Below are 19336 nucleotides of genomic sequence, written 5' to 3'. Positions count from 1 at the left end.
GTGAAAGGATTGGTACCATATAGAATCATTTTCAGAGAAATCAAACAGCAAAAAAGTGAGACAGAAACTATATTTCCATAATATTACACCATGTGAGCCTGCTTCTCTTGCCTCCCCTTCCACCTCCTCTAGTTCTTCTGCCTCTGCCACCCGGGAGACACCAAGACCAGCTCCACTTTTTCCTCCTCCTCCTCAGCCTACTCAACCTGAAGACCTTTATGATGATCCACTTCCACTTACTGAATATACGTTTTCTCTTCCTTACGATTTTCTTAGTATTTTTTCTCTAGCTTACCTGATTGTAAGAATACAGTATATAAAATACTTGCCGGGTGCAGCGACTCACGCCTGTAATCCCAGCACTTTGAGAGGTCAAGGCAGGCGAATCAGATGAGGTCAGGATAACATGGTGAAACCCTGTCTCTACTAAAAATACAAAAATTAGCTGGGTGTGGGGGCATGTGCCTGTAATCTCAGCTACTCAGGAGGCTGAAGCAGGAGAATTGCTTGAACTCAGGAATTGGAGGTTGCAGCGATCTGAGATCACGCCATTGCACTCCAGCCTGGGGGGTGACAAAGCAAGACTCCGTCTCGAAAAAAATAAAAAACTTAAAAAAACACATAAATATATATTAATACATATCTTAACACACATACAAAGTATGTGCCACTCAACTGTTTATGCTATCATTAAGGCAGCAGCAGGCTATTAGTAGTTAAGTTTTGGGGAAATCAAAAGTTATATTCCAATTTTTGACTGCACAGGGGGTTGACACCCCTAACCGCCACATTGTTCAAGGGTCAACTGTATTTGTTTAAGCTCTTCAGTAATCAGGTGATTCCAAAGTGGACAAACTGGGGAACCCATGCCCCTCTCACATACTTAAAACTATGCTTGGCATGGAATGGATGCTCAGTTAACAACTTGTTACAGTTACTCAAAGTATTAACATACACAAAAATGCAAGGATGACCAAAACAGTTTGCCATTCTAATGATGGCTGGGGGATGGGGAAGGGCAGGAGAAAAAAAGAAACAGAAATACTATTTTTCTCTTTGCACTACAAATCTTTATATGAATGCTATGCTCACAGATTGAATATTTAAATATCAGGTTAACATAAGAGAAAAAAATTCTCATGAATCATCCTGTGAAAAATGAAAGCAAACCCTAGAATTTAAGAATCTTCTAGAGCTGTGGTTTTGTGGGTGTGTCTTATGTGTGGTGATTTTTTTGTTTTGTTGCTTTAGTTTACTTTTGGATGCCACTAGAGGCATCCAACAGTAAACAATTAAAATAAGTATCTGCAGACAGTATACCAAGAAGCAGATTAAACAAAACAGATTACACTGACTAAAGAGTAAGAGCGTCATAAGTCACATAACATGACTTCAGAACCAAAACAAAAGACACTGGAAGGAGAGTATCCAGGAGATCATTAGTGAGAAACACTTGCATCATCTAAGAGCAATTAATTAGGATAGAAATGTTTAATGCCTCCTAGGTTCACCTGCTCTCTAAGATGCTCCAAAGCAGCTATCATCAAACCTGACTTCACACCGGAGTCACCTTGGAAGTTATTAAAACTCCTGATACCCAGGCAAAGCCTAGACCAATTAAACTTCTAGGGTGACACAGGACATCAGTATTTTTTAAGGCTTCCCAGTAGATTCTAATGTGCAGGCAAAGTTGAGAATGATTGTTCTGAGGAATCACAACATTAAAATAACACTTTAAGGATTCTAGCTGGAAATTTTAACAACAAAAACCATTTTTTAAAGACTGCTTTTTTTTCCTATTACAAATATATTGAAATAGAATTTATAACACTATCTGAGTCAAAAATAATGGGTTAGGCCCGGCACAGTGGCTCATGCCTACCATAATCCCAGCCTTTGGGAGCCCAAGGTGGACAGATTGCTTGAGCCTAGGAGTTCAAGACCAGCCTAGACAACATGACAAAACCCATTCTCTACAAAAAACAGAAAAATTAGCCGGGCATGGTGGTGGGTGCCTGTAGTTCCAGCTACTTAGGGGGCTGAGGTAGGAGGACGGCTTGAGCCTGGAGGTCAAGGTTGCAGTGAGCTATCATCTCACCACTACACTCCCACCTGGGTGACAAAGTGAGACCCTGACTAAAATAAATAAAAAATAATAATAACAGGTTAAAGAAGTAAATTCAGAAGATAAGCTTCAACACACAAGGAATTCTATGTGGGTAAGACCACACACCATTCTGAAAAACCAATCTTATCATGGCTTTACAGAAGTGAGAATATAATTTTTTACCATTAGGAAAGGATCCAACAGCAGCAGAAGGAACACCAGCATATATTCCATGAAAACCACCAGCCTTATTAAATCCTTGGGGACTCTGCAGCCTGGTTTTAATGGTATCCAGAGGAAATAATATCAAGTCAACAGAAACACCTGCTACCCCACCAGCCTTTGAAAAAAAAAGAGGGAAGAAAAAGGAAAAAAAAAGTTACAACAAAATAAGCCCTCTGCCACATTTCTCATTCCTTTCAGTCCACAACTTCTGCAGCACAAAGGACCTTCAGTCTAAATCTAGAAGTTTTCCTGAGAAAATAGCTATTATTGTGCTATATTTTTAAGTTGTAAACTTTATATTAAATTTTCTTTCTAAATCAAATTTTAATAAAAAATTTTTAAACAAAATTTAAATTGTTGATACAGTACTCACATGGTTCAAAAGGCTAAAAAAAAAAAAAAAAAAAAAAAACAAAAAAGCCAGATGTAATGGCTCATGCCTCCTAGCAGTATGGGAGACAGAACTGGGAGGATTACTTGAGGCCAGGAGTTCGAGACCAGCCTGTGCAACACAGTGAGACATCATCACTACAAAAAATAAAAAATTAAGCTGGGGATGGTGGCACATGCCTGTAGTTCCAGCTACTTGGGAGGCTGAAGAATAAGGATCACTTCAGCCTAGGAGTTCAAGGGTTCAGTGAGCTATAATCCTGCCACTGAACTCCAGCATAGGTGACAGCAAGACCCTGTGTCTTAAAAACAAATAAATAGCCAACAAGAACAACAAATAAACTTCAAAAAAAGGTCAATAGCTCAAAGTCTCCTTCCAACCTTGTTCCTAATAACTCAGGTAAACCACATTTATTGGTTTCTTGCTGTATCCTTCTGAAGTTACTTTAAACATACACAAGCATGTATGAACATATAGTTTCATTTTCTTTAAAAAGAAAAGATGATATACAATATGCACTATTATGTACTTTTTTTTTTAACAATTTATCTTTATCTTTTCACATCAGACCAAATGTTATACTGTTGTCTTAACCAATAAGCAGTGAATCCGAATTGACTCCTTTCAGACTGGAATTTTGAAACAGCTTATGATCTCTGTGAATCTGGATCTGTATTTTAATAATCACACATCTAAGAACTCATATAGTATTCTCTTCGGCTTTAAATGTATTTGAAAATTCCTTGATAATTTAATCAAGTGAATAAATTGATTTTTTTTAAAGAGCTAAATTTCTAAAGGAAATTAAAATCTGGCCCAAACTAGTCATCTCCCAAGAGATACCATGTTGCTTTGGGGAAGCTGTACTTTAAAAACTGATTAATTCCTGCTAAATGGATTTTGGGGGGAAAAAAACTGATTAAGAACTAACTCTGTACCTTATGATTATAGTGACACATATGTAGAATGTTTAAACTCATTACACCTTAGTCAAAGAAAACAAATTGAAAAAATATGAACACAAAGAGCATCAAAGAAAGGCTAATACATATGAATCCTTACATGTGTGATTATTAAAATACAGATCTAGATTCACAAGGATCATTCATTTCAAAATGTAGGTCTCAAAAAAGTCAATACACATGCACTACTTATTAGTGAAAAAGACAAAAACATAACATTTGTTCTGATATGAAAAGATCACCCAGATCTAAAGGTATCATTTAAAGATGTGAGTTAAAATCAGTTTACAGTAGGCAGACAAATGCACTATAAAGAGGAAACTTTCCTATATAATTCTTTAACTAAATTGCTAATTTTTGCTATATTTTGAAATCAGAACCATGTGAATACATCACCTATTCAAAAAGTAAAAATATACATTTTTAAACTATACATTTCATGACAAAGGAAAAAAAGAATCAGTATTATTCAAACATACAACCGAAGTTCAAACCAATTGTTTCCATCCTTTAAGTTTACAAAATGTGCAGATGCCACAAAGCTTAGTACCTAGCAAATACTATCTGCTTTACTTACCGCTCACCATAAAACCATCCCAGGAGTTAACTGGAAAAATGAAATACTTTAATGATAAATCCAATACCTATTTTCAAATTAACTAGCACAGGTTAATTATTAAAAATTAATTTACTCTACACAAGTACATTACTACAAATAGTAATACTATACTTCATGATCAGCCCAAAGACATGAAAGAAGCCCAAAGACCCTGAAGTTCTACTCTGCAAATTACCTAAGAAGACGTCACCCAAAAGGGCACAGAGATGTGCCAGTAGAGAAACCAAGTAGTACCAAAAGAATATCCAATAATGTGGGATTTCTTTCTGGACATAAAGGTGGCCTTCCCTAAGTCATGGGAAAAAGTTCACAAGTAATGCAGGAAAGCAAAAAGGCCAATCGTCAAAATTCTTCTTACTTCTTGTTTCAGGATTTTTATAAAATTCAGTAAGTAGAGCCAGGCATGGTGGTATGTACCTGTAATCACAGCTAACTGGGAGGCTGAGGCAGGAGGATTGCTTGAGCCCAGGAGTTTGAGATTACAGTGAGCTATGATTGTGCCCATGAATAGCCACTATGCTTGCCTGGGCAATACAGGGAGACCTCGTCTCTAATAATAATTTGGTAAGTAAACATTTTGTCTGCCTCTTCGTTTTCTCAAAATACAGAGAGAATAGAATCCTGGTGAAAATGTCTCATGTGACTAGATTATTTAAAAACATGCTGCACTTCACTCTCATCTTCTCTTTAATCTTAGGAGAGGATTCAGAGAAACACTATCTACTGCTAATTTTAATCAATAATTACTCTTTTAATCCAGTTGGCTACTTTACATGTATTGATTCTCTAACCTTTCTTTCATCACAATTCTTAACTCCTGAGGAAAAAAATGACCAGATTCAATCTACTTGTCTGGTAAAACATGACTCAAGGATTACTAATCACTTCTATCGATTTCAAACTTCTATTTAACTCAAATGAGACTGAAAAAAAAAAAAAAGCTAACAGAGAACCTGAAGAATACCTATATATTTAGCCACACAACCACATATTTCAGATTTAAACAAAAACCTTAATGCCTATATCAATATTGTTTTGTATGTAAATAAGTAAAAAATATATAAGCCAGTAACAACCTAATTATAAAGAACTCTATCAAACTCTTATTCTTTAACCTGAAAATTTTATTTTGTTATAATCATTTATCAGAAAGTTATCGGGTAAGTGATTTGTTTCATAATTTATGATAGCTTATACTGGAAAATTCTAACTAGAAAAAATCCAAAGAAATAGGACATAACCCAGATAACCAGCAAATCTTACTAGAGCATCACAATGTATTGAGACCTCAATATCTTATAGATAAAATACATGTCTCTACCTTAAGTTAATAAATGTATGAAGTCTTGGCAGGCTGTAGTGAGGAAGTGCCTAATTAGTGCTCTGCAATTACTCTGAGAAGTGATAGGTCAGAATTACATGCCATAAAACTTTTTTTCTCAAAAAGAGGAGGGCACACCATAAAAACAGCATCACCGCTGTCCCTTTAGGACAAAACCAAATCAAACAAGTCTGCGTAATTTAACTAAGCAAAATCAACACAGGTCACGGGCCTAAATGACAGCTAAGAAGAACCAGCCATAATATTAACATGGCTTCTCAAGGGAAACATTCCCCTGACAGTCTCGGTTTCCTCCACAATGAAGTGGCCACCCATGACCTGAATCACCATCTTCCTCACCGCAGAACTGCCACTTCTGCTTTCTGACATACTTGTCGCCTTCCCCACTTCCCATTCATTCTCCCTGCAGTGCTCGCTGCCTCTCTGTACTCATCACTTTCATAAAATCCAAATTTCATCTTGCCACTCTCCAGCCTATAAATCTTCCAAACTTTCCAACAGCCCCGAGGATGAAGAAAACCCTAGCACAGCCTTTGAGGCTCTGGAAATTCTGGAGCCCCTCCAGCTCCCAAAACTTGCACTATGTGCCCTTTGCTCAGTCCTTTCTTTCCACCTGGATCTTTTCCTCTAAATCATCTGATCTTCCTCATTTCAAGGACTTTGAACAGATGCCCCCTAATCTCCAGTTCAGGTTTAGATCCTCTTGCCAAGCACTGAACACAATTTTAATTACATAGTTTTGCCTCTGACCATTTGTTCAGTACCAGTCCAATTAAACCATAAGACCTTTATCTGTTTTGTTTACTAATATGTTCCCAGCACCAGCACATATTAATGGGAGGCACTCAATGGCTCTAATAAAGGGTTACTATCTATATTTTAGAAGGCACTAAAAAGGTACACCGAACTTTTTCAAAAAATAGCAAAAGACAGGACCAGGCAATTCCCAAAAGAAAAATATAAATGACTAACAAAAATATGAAAATATGATTCTCCATCATTAATTATCAAATAAAAACAAAATGCTTTCCCAATTAGAAAAAATTTAAAATATGAAGAATGGGTATGGGCACTGTTAATGAAAACATTACCGTAATCTACTGGAGGACAATTTGGCAAAATGAATAATTATCAAACCCTTTGACCCAGTTATTTTATTTCTAAGCATTTCTTCCACAGAAATAAATGCACAAATATACAAGAATGTCTACTACAGCATTTCTGTAATAATAAAAAAATTGAAAACAGCCTCAAAGTCCATCCACTGGTGTCTTGTTAAGTAAATTAAGTTATACACAAATAATGAATTGCTACATAGCCTTTAAAACAACAAGGTAGGCTGGGTGCAGTGGCTCATTTCTGCAGTCCTAGCTGCTGGGAGGCTGAGATGGGATGCTCACTGGGGCCCAGGAGTGTGAAGGTGCAATAAGCTATGATCACGCCACTGCCCAGCACTCCAGCTTGCGCAACAGAGCAAGATCCTGTCTCTAATTTAAAAAAAAAAATAGGTCAATCCATACTTATTGGCACAGAAACATACACTATATTCTTAAATTAATCAAATTAACTATAAAACAAAATATGCTATATAATCCCATCTTGAAAAAAGTGTAACTATTTGTATATGCATAATTAGAAATCTGGAAGCATAAACAGTAAATTGCTAGAAGTTATTGCCTCTGTGGAAAGAGATTCAGGATGAGAAATATTATTACTATCTTGTTAATCTTTTATTTGCTCAAGTTTTGTAATGAATATTACAAATACATAAAAGTTAAGCCATTCAAAATTAATGCTTCCCCTGGAAAAAAAAAAATCTCTAATTTACTGGTTGTACTTGATATATAAAAGCCACTCAGCAAATGGTAACTAAGACCCTCAACCCACTGACCCTAAGCTGCCTCCTCTGCAGCTTCACCCTCTATAGACCTTGAAGTTTTCAACCAATCTGACTACTCGAACATCTCAAACATGTCCTGAAACAACCTCTTTGAGATGGAGTCTCGCTCTGTCACCCAGTCTGGAGTGCAGTGGCATGATCTCGGCTCAGTGCAACCTCTGCCTCCCAGGTTCAAGCAATTCTCCTGACTCAGCCTCTGGAGTAGCTGAGACTACAGGCACACACCATCATGATTGGCTAATTTTTATATTTTTAGTAGAAGCAGAGTTTCACCCTGTTGGCCAGGCTGGTCTTGAACTCCTGACCTCAGGTGATCCACCTGCCTTGGCCTCCCAAAGTGCTGGGATTATAGGCATGAGCCACTGCACCACCCAGTTGTTTCCTTAAAAATTCTCATTCCTGTGCTTTTGCTTAGGTTTTTCTCTCAGTCTAAAATTCCTTTTTTTTTTTTTTTTTTGAGACAGAGTTTCGCGCTTGTTGCCCAGGCTGGAATGCAATGGCACGATCTTGGCTCACCGCAACCTCCACCTCCCAGGTTCAAGCAATTCTCCCGCCTCAGCCTCCTGAGTAGCTGGGATTACAGGCATAAGCCACCACGCCTGGCTAATTTTTTGTATTTTTAGTAGAGATGCGGTTTCTCCATGTTGGTCAGGCCAGTCTCAAACTCCCAACCTCAGGTGATCCGCCCGCCTTGGCCTCCCAAAGTGCTGGGATTACAGGCATAAGCCACCGCACCCGGCCTAAAATTCCCTTCTAATCCTTGTCTCCTGCCTGTTGCAGCCAGCAGACCACCATCGCCTCCACCTCAATACATACACACATGCACACACATGCCCCTGACAAAATCCTCTTGGTTCTTAAGCTGCAACCCAAAGCCACATTCCTCATAAAGCCTTTCCCAATTTTCCAGTCAGAATTAAATGCTATGTCCTTGACTGTAGCATATAACGTTGTTTATATTTTGCTTTTGGTACTAACCATGATGTCTGACATGAAGATCCTTCAGAGTAGAAACCAAATCAGTTAGTCACCTCTGTCTTCCTAAATATATAACCCAGTGTCTCTTATGTAGCAGGGTTACTAAAATAGAAACGTGGGATGATGAGATAAACTTTATAAAAAGATGAAATGTTCAGAAGAAATCTTGCAGTCAAGCACTGCTCGGTGGTCCCTGTTCTGGTCTGCCACAGTACCTGTGACAACCAAAAGCCAGGGTTAGCTATCTGCTGCTATTCTTCCCAGCATTCCCCAGCCACCCTGACCACTTTGTAGAATATTCAGGAGGACTTCTCCAGAAACCTCTGCTTACTATTACCGCCTAATGGAAAGAACTGTGTATGTTCAGTTTTGTTTTGTTTCGTTTTGTTTTAGTGAGAGTATTCTCAAGAATACGATAATAATGGTTCCAGAATCTGACTTGATTATTCTTCCATTTCTCCAGGAATTATTTCAAATTAAGTACTGCCTAAGAACAAAGCTTTGGCATCAACCAGATCTAGCTTCAATTTCAACTTGGTCTTTGTATTAGTCTGTTCTCACACAGCTATGAAGAAATACCCGAGACTGGGTCATGTATAAAGAAAAGAGGTTTAGTTGACTCACAGCTCCGCATTGCTGGGGAGACCTCAGAAAACTTACAATCATGCCAGAAGGCAATGGAGAAGTAGGCACCTTCTTCACAGGGCAGCAGGACACAGTGACTGAAAGAGGGGAAATGCCAGACACTTATAAAACCATCAGATCTCATGAGACTCACTCAACATCACAGAGGAAATCGTCCCATGATCCAATTACCTCCACCTTTGGTCTCGTCCTTGACACATGGGGATTATGGGGATTACAATTCAAGATGAAATTCTGGGTGGGGACACAGCCAAACCATATCAGTCTTCTTAGCAGAACTATTTAACTTCTCCAAGCCTGTGTTTCTTGACACATGAAACAGGGAAAAGAGTACTTACACTTCACAGAGTTTTTGAGAATTAAATAAATGAGAACTAAACGCAATTAGATGAACCTGTTATATGGTTAGCAAAATGCCTGGCCCTTAATCAAGTATCAATAAACAGGAACTATTATTTTTAGAATTATGTTACTATAAACATCCTTCAAAGCTTGCTGTTACCAATACTGACATGCAAATACTAAAAACCATGCAAAAGCCTAAAGAGTACTTTACCAAAGACTGAAGATGACATTCCTATATTCAACTCAATTGACAAATTCATATATTAAAATCTGTGAATCCAAACTTTTCACTAGCAATAATGAATTAAAAGCTCTTTTCAAATTCTGCTCTCTGGACAAGAATCCCCAGTGAACTGACTCAACAGAAACCAAATCATGCAATGCATGACAGGAACATTCACCATCAACTTCAAAAACTTAAGAGAAATACTAGTGTTCAAATTGCTTTATGATTCTTGTATTCAAACTTATATGTTAATTTTTTAAGTAGACTATAAAATTGTACCTATATGACCTCAGCTATGAAAAAGTTGTATACACACTTTTAAAGTGCTCAGTAAACAGTTAAGTTTTACCACCAAGTGGAATTACATAATTAAGTTTTGTATAGCATCTGCCTCCTACTAGACTCTAAATCCATGAAGGTGGGGGACCATATTTTTGAGGAATTCAACTCCAAATAACAGAGCAAAGGCCAACAAATGTATCTGGTTAGGCGTGTAAAAGTTGACTTGTGGGGGGTGAGATAATTGTGGGTGAAACTTTTATCTTTCCTTTATTTGGAATTTAATTAATGTTACTCAAATTTTGTCTGTATTACAAAAGATTTAATATTTAAAGCAACTTTCAACATGTAGTTGTACGGTTTGGAAGTGGTAACAAAAGCACATTAACAAGTCACTTACAGCTAAGTTATCAAATACTAAAACTTTCCAAGTACGCCTTTCTTAAACAGGAAGAAAAATGAGGAAAAAAAGGTAGTCCCATCTCTGGGTACCAGAGATGCACAAAAAAATGCCTCCATCACAGCAGTGGTTCTCAACTGTGGTCCTTGCATGACTGGTGGTCTCCAAGCAGTGCTTTGCATGCTCCACGGGCTGAGCAAAATTTGGAATATACTTGTGTTTAGATAATTTCCTGCTCAACACAAAAGCAAGCAAAAAGGGAAGACTTGCTTACTCTGACATAAATGCCAAAAAGAAACAAGTCACACAAGTCCTGAGAAAGAGAAGCGTAATTCTCAATTTCTTATAAATTTGGAGATAATCTTTACTTCAAAGATGCCCTTTACTCCAAATTGAAAACTAGGAGGCCACTATCCAGAAAAGATATGAGGCAAAACAAGAACAACAAAAAAACAGAAAACTTCTTTTAATAGTATACCCAATACTTCATTCATATTACCTTTCTTCACTCCACCCAAGAACCCCTCCCATCATAACCCATATTGTTCTCCTCAAGTCTCCTACTGCCTGCCAGTGGTTCTCAGCAGAAGTGTAGGTCCAGTGAGAAGACACCCAAGTATTATGAAAAAGCTCCCCAGATGACAGTCAAAAATCACCTCACTAAAAACAGGAAAAGAAAAAAAAAAAAAAAAAAAAACTACAAGCGGTCCTCACTTTGCATGGTACCTATATACATTAATTTCAGTTACCATGATTTATTTAAATAACATGAATCTCCCAACAACGCAGGGCAAATTTCAGTTACCACAGCATATTAACTATGAGTAACCAGATAAAGTGTAAATGTTACCACTTGTTCAGTCTACAAATCACAATGCAATTAACAGAAGTCACTGCATATTACTCAGTTCATGCACAGACAGCAAAGTAAATAGTTGTGTTACCTCATCTCCCAGTAATAAATGCACAGGATATTTTATAAAAATAGATAGAAAATTGATGAACAAAGATGAAAACGCAAAAACAAAATGCAAAGTGGTAACACAAAGTTACATGAAAATCAAACATAAATGGTGTTACAGAAGAAACAACTGGCCATGGAAATACTCACACTGCTGTCATTAATCTAGATAAGTAACTAGAAAAAATAAGTGAGAGCAAACTTAACATAAATGAGGAAAGTAGTTGCAATGAAAAGAATGAAAATGTCCCAGAGTAAGTTATGCCAGCAAGTCTTCACAATAAAGAAACTCACAACATGGAAAAAGCACAAAAAATAAAATGTTAGAAGTTGATCCAAACTGAGAAAGCAGTATGACAACTTGCCAAGGTATAAAAAGATGCTTCATCTGTAATACATAATGAGAACACAAGCAAATGTTCAAACTACTGTTGATAAGGTTTTGTTCAAAAAATTGCTATTAATGTTTCTAATGTTTTTAATCACAGTGTACTAAATAAACATCAGCTTTGCAACTTTTCCCCTATATATTTACAACCAAAGCGTTTTTAATGTTTTGACGAAAATTCTTAGGGTCAGCCAGGTGTGGTGGCTCATACCTGTGAAACCTCTCTCTACGAAAAAAAAAGTTCTAAAAATTATAACAACAACATGGGCTGAGCTCAGTGGCTCATGCCTGTAATCCTAGCACTTTTAAGCCGAGCCAGGAGGATTGCTTGAGGCCAGTAGTTCAAGACCAGCTCTGGTAACACGGCAAGACCCTGTCTCTACAAAAAAAGAAACTTTTTAATTAAAAAAATTAGCCAGGTGTGGTTGGTGCATGTCTCTAGTCCCAGCTACTCAGGAGGCTGAGGTGGGAAGATCACTTTAGCTGAGACAGGGCCACTGCACTCCAGCCTGGGCAACAGAGCAAGACCTTGTCTCAAAAAAATAAAAGGAACACATATGAAATGGTTTGGCTCTGGGTCCCCACCCAAATCTCATCTTGAATTGTAGCTCCCATAACTTCCACATGTTGTGGGAGGGACCTGGTGGGAGGTAACTGAATCATGGTGGCAGGTCTTTCCCATTCTTTTCTGGTGATAGTGAATAAGTCTCACAAGAACTGATGATCTCATAAAGGGGAGTTCCCCTGCACACGCTCCCATCTGAAGCCATGTAAGGCATGACTTTGCTCCTCCCTTGCCTTCTACCATGATTGTGAGGCCCCTCCACCAGCCATGTGGAACTGGAAGTCCATTAAACCTCTTCCCTTCATAAATTACCCAGTCTTGGGTATGTCTTTACCAGCAGTGTGAGAACAGACTCATACAGTAAACTGGTACCCAGACTAGGATGCTACTATAAAGATACCTGAAAATGTGGGAGCGACTTTGGAATGGGTAACAGGCAGGGTCTGGGACAGTTTGGAGGGCTCAGAAGACAGGAAGACGTGGGAAAGTTTGGAACTCCCTAGAAAACTGAATGGCTTTGACCAAAATGCTGATAGTGATATGGACGATAAAATCCAGGCTAAGGTGGGCTCAGATGGAGATGAGGAACTTGTTGGTAACTGCAGTAAAGGTCACTCTTGCTATGCAAAGAGACTGGGAGCATTTTGCCCCGCCCTAGAGATCTGTGAAACTTTGAACTTGAGAGAGATGATTTAGGATATCTGACAGAAGAAATTTCTAAGTGGCAAAGCATCCCAGAGGTGACAGAGCGTAAAAGTTTGGAAAATTTGCAGCCTGATGAAGTGGTAAAAAAGAAAAACCCATTTTCTGGAGAAAAATTCAAGCTGGCTGCAGAAATTTGCATAAATAACCAGGAGCCAAATGTTAACTGACAAGACAATGGGGAAAACATCTTCAGGGCAAGTCAGAGACCTTCATGGTAGCCCCTCCCATCACAGGCTCGGAGGCCTAGGAGGGGAAAAAATGGTTTCCTGGGCTGGGTCCAGGGCCCTCCTGCTGTGTGCAGCCTCAGGACTTGGTGCCCTGTGTCCCAGCCATTGCTAGAAGGGGCTAAGGTAGAGCTCAGGTAATGGCTTCAAAGGATGCAAGCCCCATGCCTTGGCAGCTTCCACATGGTATTGGTCCTGTGGGTGTGCAGAAGACAAGAACTGAAGTTTGGGAACCTCTGCCTAGATTTCAGATGATGTATGGAAACGTCAGGATGTCCACGCAGAGGTGTGCTGCAGGGGCGGGGCTCTCCTGGAGAACCTCTACTGGGGCAGTGCGGAAGGGAAATGTGGCTGCCCCAATAGGGGAGTCCCCACCAGGACATCACCTAGTGGAGCTGTGAGAAGAGGGCCACTGTCCTCCAGACCCCAGAATGGTAGATCCACTGACAGCTTGCACCCTGTGCCTGGAAAAGCCACAGACACTGAATGCCAGCCCATGAAAGCACCCAGGAGGGGAGCTGTACCCTGCAAAGCCACAGGGGCAGAACTGCCCAAAACCATGGGAACCCACCTCTTACACCAGCATGACCTGGATGTAAGACATGGAGTCAAAGGAGATCATTTCAGAGCTTTAAGATTTGACTGCCCTGTTGGATTTCAGACTTGCATGGGGCCTACAGCCCCATCATTCTGGCCAATCTCTCCCATTTGCAATGGGTGTATTTATTCAATACCTGTAACCCCACTGTATCTAGAAAGTAATAAACCTGCTTTTGATTTTACAGGCTCATAGGCAGAAGGGACTTGCCTCGTCTCAGACGAGACTTTGGACTATGGACTTCTGAGTTAATGCTAAAATGAGTTAAGACTTTGGGGACTGTTGAGAAGGCATGATTGGTTTTGAAATGTGATGACATGAGATTTGGGAGAGACCAGGGGTGGAATGATATGGTTTGGCTCTGTGTCCCCACCCAAATCTCATCTTGAATTGTAACTCTATAATTCCCATGTGTTGTGGGAGGGACCTGGTGGGAGGTAACTGAATCACGGGGGTGGGTCTTTCCCATGCTATTCTGGTGACAGTGAATAAGTCTCACAAGATCTCATTGTTTTATAAAAGGGAGCTCCCCTGCACATGTTCTCCTGTCTGCCACCAGGTAGGATGTGACTTTGCTCTTCCTTTGCCTTCCACACGATTATGAGGCCTCCCCAGCCACGTGAAACTGTGAGTCAATTAAGACTCTTTCCTTTATAAATTACCCAGTCTTGGGTATGTCTTTGTTAGCAGCACGAGAACAGACTTACACAATGTAATCCTACCACCAACAATACTTAGTGTTATTTTGGGTATTTCAATCTGGCTTTTTTCCCCCATGAATGGAATAGGTTTTAACATAGCTTTAATTTGGTACAAGCAAATGTACATACATGCAATGTTTTTCTCTTAATTTTATCTCATAAGCATTTTCCATGTAATTATAGTACATTCTCTTCACAAGCACTATTTTTTATGGCTGCAGACTAGTCCAAGGGTTTCCCATTGTTTGCCTAATTCTTCCCCCGTCCCATGTTTTAGTAGCTTCTTACTGTCTTTACTGAGTTAAATGTTATTAATATAAATATCTTTAGGTTGCTAATACTTAGCTCCAGTTGCTTTCCTAAAAGTATACACTGATCAATGTACTCTTTGAGAATTTTGCTTCTGGATAGCCCACTCTGTGCTCCAAATGAAAACTAACATCCCAAAGGCTTTCCACTTATTCAGTCCTCTTCAAGCAGCTTTAGGAAGGGAGCATTTCAATGTCTGCTACTTGCAAGGCTCTGCTGTGCATGTGTAATGTTATCTCATCTAATTCTTCAAATCCAAGTTTCAAGACTTCAGCGATCATCTCAGCTTTTCATTCATTCAAAGTAGTACTGAGTGCTTACGTAGTGCCAGGTACTGGTAACACAGTAGTAAGCAAAACCAAACTCCCTCAGGAGTGTTCACCCTGTCTCAAAGGCACTCGAAGACATTAAAAAGTAGCCACTCCATTTCTGTACTTCTCTGATAACAAAACATTTCAATAGCTTCCATTACACTTCAGATGAAATCCAAATTATTTTCCCTAGCCCACAAAGCCCCACTTCAGCTGGCTTTGCCTACCCCTCCCATACCATCCCCTGCCATGTTATCCTTACCCATTAGGCCTCACCACTTGAATATGCTAAGCTCTTTCCACTTGAGCCATTCCCCATGACTGAACCTCCCACTCTGATCATCAAAAATTCAAGCCCCTTCCCATCTTTTAGGTTGTAGCTGAAATGTCACCTCTTCATGGCTTTCCTTGGTCACTCCATCTAAGAGGTCACCAATATTTCCCTTATCTGTCACATCTTCAGTTCATTTCTTTCCATAACACTTATTCACTGCAACTGTTTTGTTGGCCTTTCTTTCCTACTTGAAATGGGGTTATCTGCCACTGTATCCACAAAGCCCACCACAGTACCCAGTGGGCAGAATACATGGAAACTCAACCTTGCGCTGAATGAACAAATAAAATGTTTTTCCTTTACCTGGAATGATATCTAGTTTCTTGAAACTTCCACCTATTGATCCTAATTTTACCCTCTGTAAATACATTGGGAAAAAAGTATACTTTACTGCATGTGTATACTTTAATTAAGTATATACTAAATCCATTATTTTGTTAACTGCAGCACTGACCTGTGTTTTAGCAATTGCAACCTTTGCTGACCTGAGAGTATCAAGAAGCAGATAAGGGCACGACTCCCAAGTGACATCACCTGGGTTGGAATATGAGCTCCAATATTTATACACACGAAATGGATCTCACTTGTGTGATTTTGAACTAGTTATCTAATCTCTTGGTATCCCAGTTTCCTCATTTGGAAAATTAGGATAAGACTTCAATTACTGCGAGAATTAAACGGGATAATGTATGTAAAGCGCTTACCCCAGTTCCTGGTACAAGAATGTTAGCTGACAAACTACTAGGGCTGTCTCACCAGCTAGGCAGGAAAGCTCCTTAAAAGCGGTAACACTGGGCCGGGCGCGGTGGCTCAAGCCTGTAATCCCAGCACTTTGGGAGGCCGAGGCGGGCGGATCACGAGGTCAGAAGATCGAGACCATCCTGGCTAACACGGTGAATCCCCGTCTCTACTAAAAAATGCAAAAAACTAGCCGGGTGAGGTGGCGGGCGCCTTAAGTCCCAGCTACTCCGGAGCCTGGGGCAGGAGAATGGCGTAAACCCGGGAGGCGGAGCTTGCAGTGAGCTGAGATCCGGCCACTGCACTCCAGCCTGGGCGGCAGAGCGAGACTCCGTCTCAAAAAAAAAAAAAATCGGTAACATTGGCCGGACGCGGCGGCTCATGCCTGTAATCCCAGCACTTTGGGAGGCCAAGGCGGGAGGATCACGAGGTCAGGGGATTGAGACCAGCCTGGCTAACACGGTGAAACCCCATCTCCACTAAAAACACAAAATAATTAGCCGGGCTTGGTGGCGGGCGCCTGTAGTCCCAGCTACTGGAGAGGCTGAGGCAGGAGAATGGCCTGAACCCGGGAGGTGGAGCTTGCAGTGAGCCAAGACGGCGCCACTGCACCCCAGCCTGGGCGAAGAGTGAGACTCCGTTTCAAAAAAAAAAAAGCGGTAACATTATTCTTTATATTTCTAAGACCTACCTTATACAAGTTTCAACAAATCTAGATTTAAAGCTATCATCCTACAAGTCTGGCTAAAACATCCCGACTTCCATATATTCCCCTAACACGCTGAACCTAGCCCACCTGTTATTTATCCCAACAGTCATTTTACTATTTTGTCTCTAACACCTGACCCTTAGGAGCAGGTATATCTTGTTCACCATGCTATCCTCAACACCTGCAACACCAAAATTTGATAATTCAGTGAATAAATCACTGTGGGCCTCCATTTTTCCCTGTGAAATCATTTTTAAAATTATTTATTGTCTGTCACTGCCCATTCCACACAATGAAAACGTAGGCAGCCAAACTCTGTCTTGTTAACTGCTGTATCTAATATGCCCTACTGGAGGCTCCAAAATATTTGGTAAAGGTGTATTTTTTGGTTTGTTTTTTTCTGTTAAGACATGTTGATGCTCGTAGTTTTCTGCTACGGAATTAAATACTAAGCCTGTCTATTGACTCCGCAGCGTTATTGATGAGCTAGCTATGTGTGCTCATCAATATTTCTCCAAAGCCTAGGCAGAAATAGCAAATTACGTATTGAATGAAAAAATGGACATGCTATTTTCTAAGACTTAAAAGAGATGCAGCAAAATAAGAAAGGCAGTATCGAATATAAGGGCTTTGAGAGACTTGAGTAAGGTTTTTGTTGTTGTGTTACGTTTCTTTAATTCCCAAAAGAGTAGTTAACAGTGTATAATAGAAGCTTTTTTTTTCTTTTAAGTAAATGAGTGTGCAAAAGACAACGAGTCAAGTACCCCTTCCTTCCCCCACCTGTCTCTTACGACCTGCAGTGCAGACACAGCCTTGATACCAGGCTCGCCAGTGGCCTGGGAACCCCGCGCTCCTTCTCAGATCTGGCTGCCAGTAACCCAAGAACAGTCCAGCGCGCAAAACCGGAAGACAGCCAATGCTGAGAACCCCACTGGCTCCAATGCCGGACGCCGGCACTCTGAGCGACCCACCCCGCCGCCCCGCACTCACCACCAGCGATGCCATGAACCCCGGCCCGTCCATGGTCGCTCAGACCTCATCAAGGATACAATGCAAGCCGGAGCAGAGGCGGATCACGTCCTCGCGCGGTGGGCGTCGCCATCTTTGAGGCGGGCCTATCGTGCACTTCCGGGACCACGTGACGTAGAACCACAACAACTGCACGTGCAACGCCGAAGACCCGGGCCCAGAGGAGGGCCAGAGAGGAGGGGCGGGGCCTCGGGGAGTGTGGAAGAGCTAAGCCTCGGCAATTCCCTTACCTCTGTTTCCAGCAGCAGCGTTGTGTGCAGCTAGACGGAGGAACTCTCGCGAGCAAAAGATCCTCGGCTGGGATCCAGGAGAGAGCAGCCGTAGAATGAGGCCGGGGTGATTCTGAACTATAAACCCAAAAGAGGCGTGGCTATGGCGGACTGAGGAGTCGTGAGGGGCGTTACTAACCTCTGGAGGCGCGGTTCGGCATCCTAATCGGATATTTCATTTTGGTTTATCTCTTAGTTTTGTCAAAAATTTTATCTGAGTTTATATTAAATTAACTCATTATCAGAAGATTATTAAATAAAGATATAGAAAAATACTTAAAAAGTTTCCTGACCGGAGCTAAAAATTAGCATCCTCCATTTCTCTTTACAGGCAATTATTGTACTTAAAATTATTAGTTTATTCAGTTATTTACCTGCTCATGTTGTTCGCTGTTGTACTCATATGTACACCTCAAAGCACACGTTATTAAGTACTTAATAAAATTTCTTGGAGTGAACCTGTCTTTATTAAACAAATATCTCGTAAACTTCTGTGTATATTAAGGGCCAACTGCATCTCAGACGTGGTGCTAAGTGATTGACAGACATTTTTTCATTGAATCCTTTCACCAACTCTATGATGTCAGCACGGCTACTGTCCTCATTTTGCAGAGGCTCCTGATGCTCCAACAAGTAACCAACTCAGTGTGGCTACAGAGAACACAGCAGAGCAAACACTGAAAATATACTTAATGCCCTCATCATCTTTCCTCAAAACCCTTATAATACCTGAACAGGCTCCTTGCCTGGCCTTTCTTCAATCCCTATTCTATAACACTGCTAGAATTATTCTTATAATTATTCTTATTCTCTTCTAGATAAAATGATCTAGAAATGATTCGCAGAATAGCTTTAGACGTTAGATGAAATTCAAATTCTGAGCTATCACCTGCTGGGTTTGGGCAAAAGTTTTCCAAGATTAAGTTTTCTCACCTGTAAAGTGGCGATAATGATAGTAACTTTGTCATGCGGTACTATTAATAGATTAAATGAGATAATGCACTCAAGTTCTTAGCCTAGTTCCTGGCTCACAGAAAGTACTCTCTAAAGATGATGGTAATGTCATTTCCCTGCTT

The 19336-nt window shown here is 40.2% G+C and overlaps 1 protein-coding gene across 9 annotated transcripts in view; it reads right to left on the bottom strand.

Annotated features, from left to right (window-relative positions):
• The window catches only part of SLC25A26 (solute carrier family 25 member 26), a 165837-nt gene extending 147499 nt beyond the window's left edge, over window positions 1–18338 (bottom strand). For 3 of the 9 annotated variants that reach the window (XR_004436948.1, XM_033210381.1, XM_033210382.1), the window contains exons 1-2: window positions 17953–18294; window positions 2291–2447 (exon numbers count right to left, since the gene is read on the bottom strand). Coding sequence is in view for 4 of the 9 variants with exons in the window: in XM_033210381.1 (XP_033066272.1) it covers window positions 2291–2447; window positions 17953–17985 (190 nt within the window). In the remaining 5 variants the exon portion in view is untranslated. Of the gene's footprint in view, window positions 1–2290; window positions 2448–17952 lie in introns of all 9 variants that reach the window. The other 6 variants (XR_004436947.1, XM_033210379.1, XR_004436949.1 and 3 more) reach the window with 4 other exon arrangements.
• Between the last annotated feature and the right edge of the window lie 998 nt (window positions 18339–19336).

Source organism: Trachypithecus francoisi, unplaced genomic scaffold, assembly GCF_009764315.1.
Source record: "Trachypithecus francoisi isolate TF-2019V2 unplaced genomic scaffold, Tfra_2.0 Lachesis_group0, whole genome shotgun sequence".
Taxonomy (NCBI): domain Eukaryota; kingdom Metazoa; phylum Chordata; class Mammalia; order Primates; family Cercopithecidae; genus Trachypithecus; species Trachypithecus francoisi.
The sequence above is the reverse complement of the archived record's forward strand: the minus strand, read 5'-3'. Positions and strand labels throughout refer to the sequence as shown.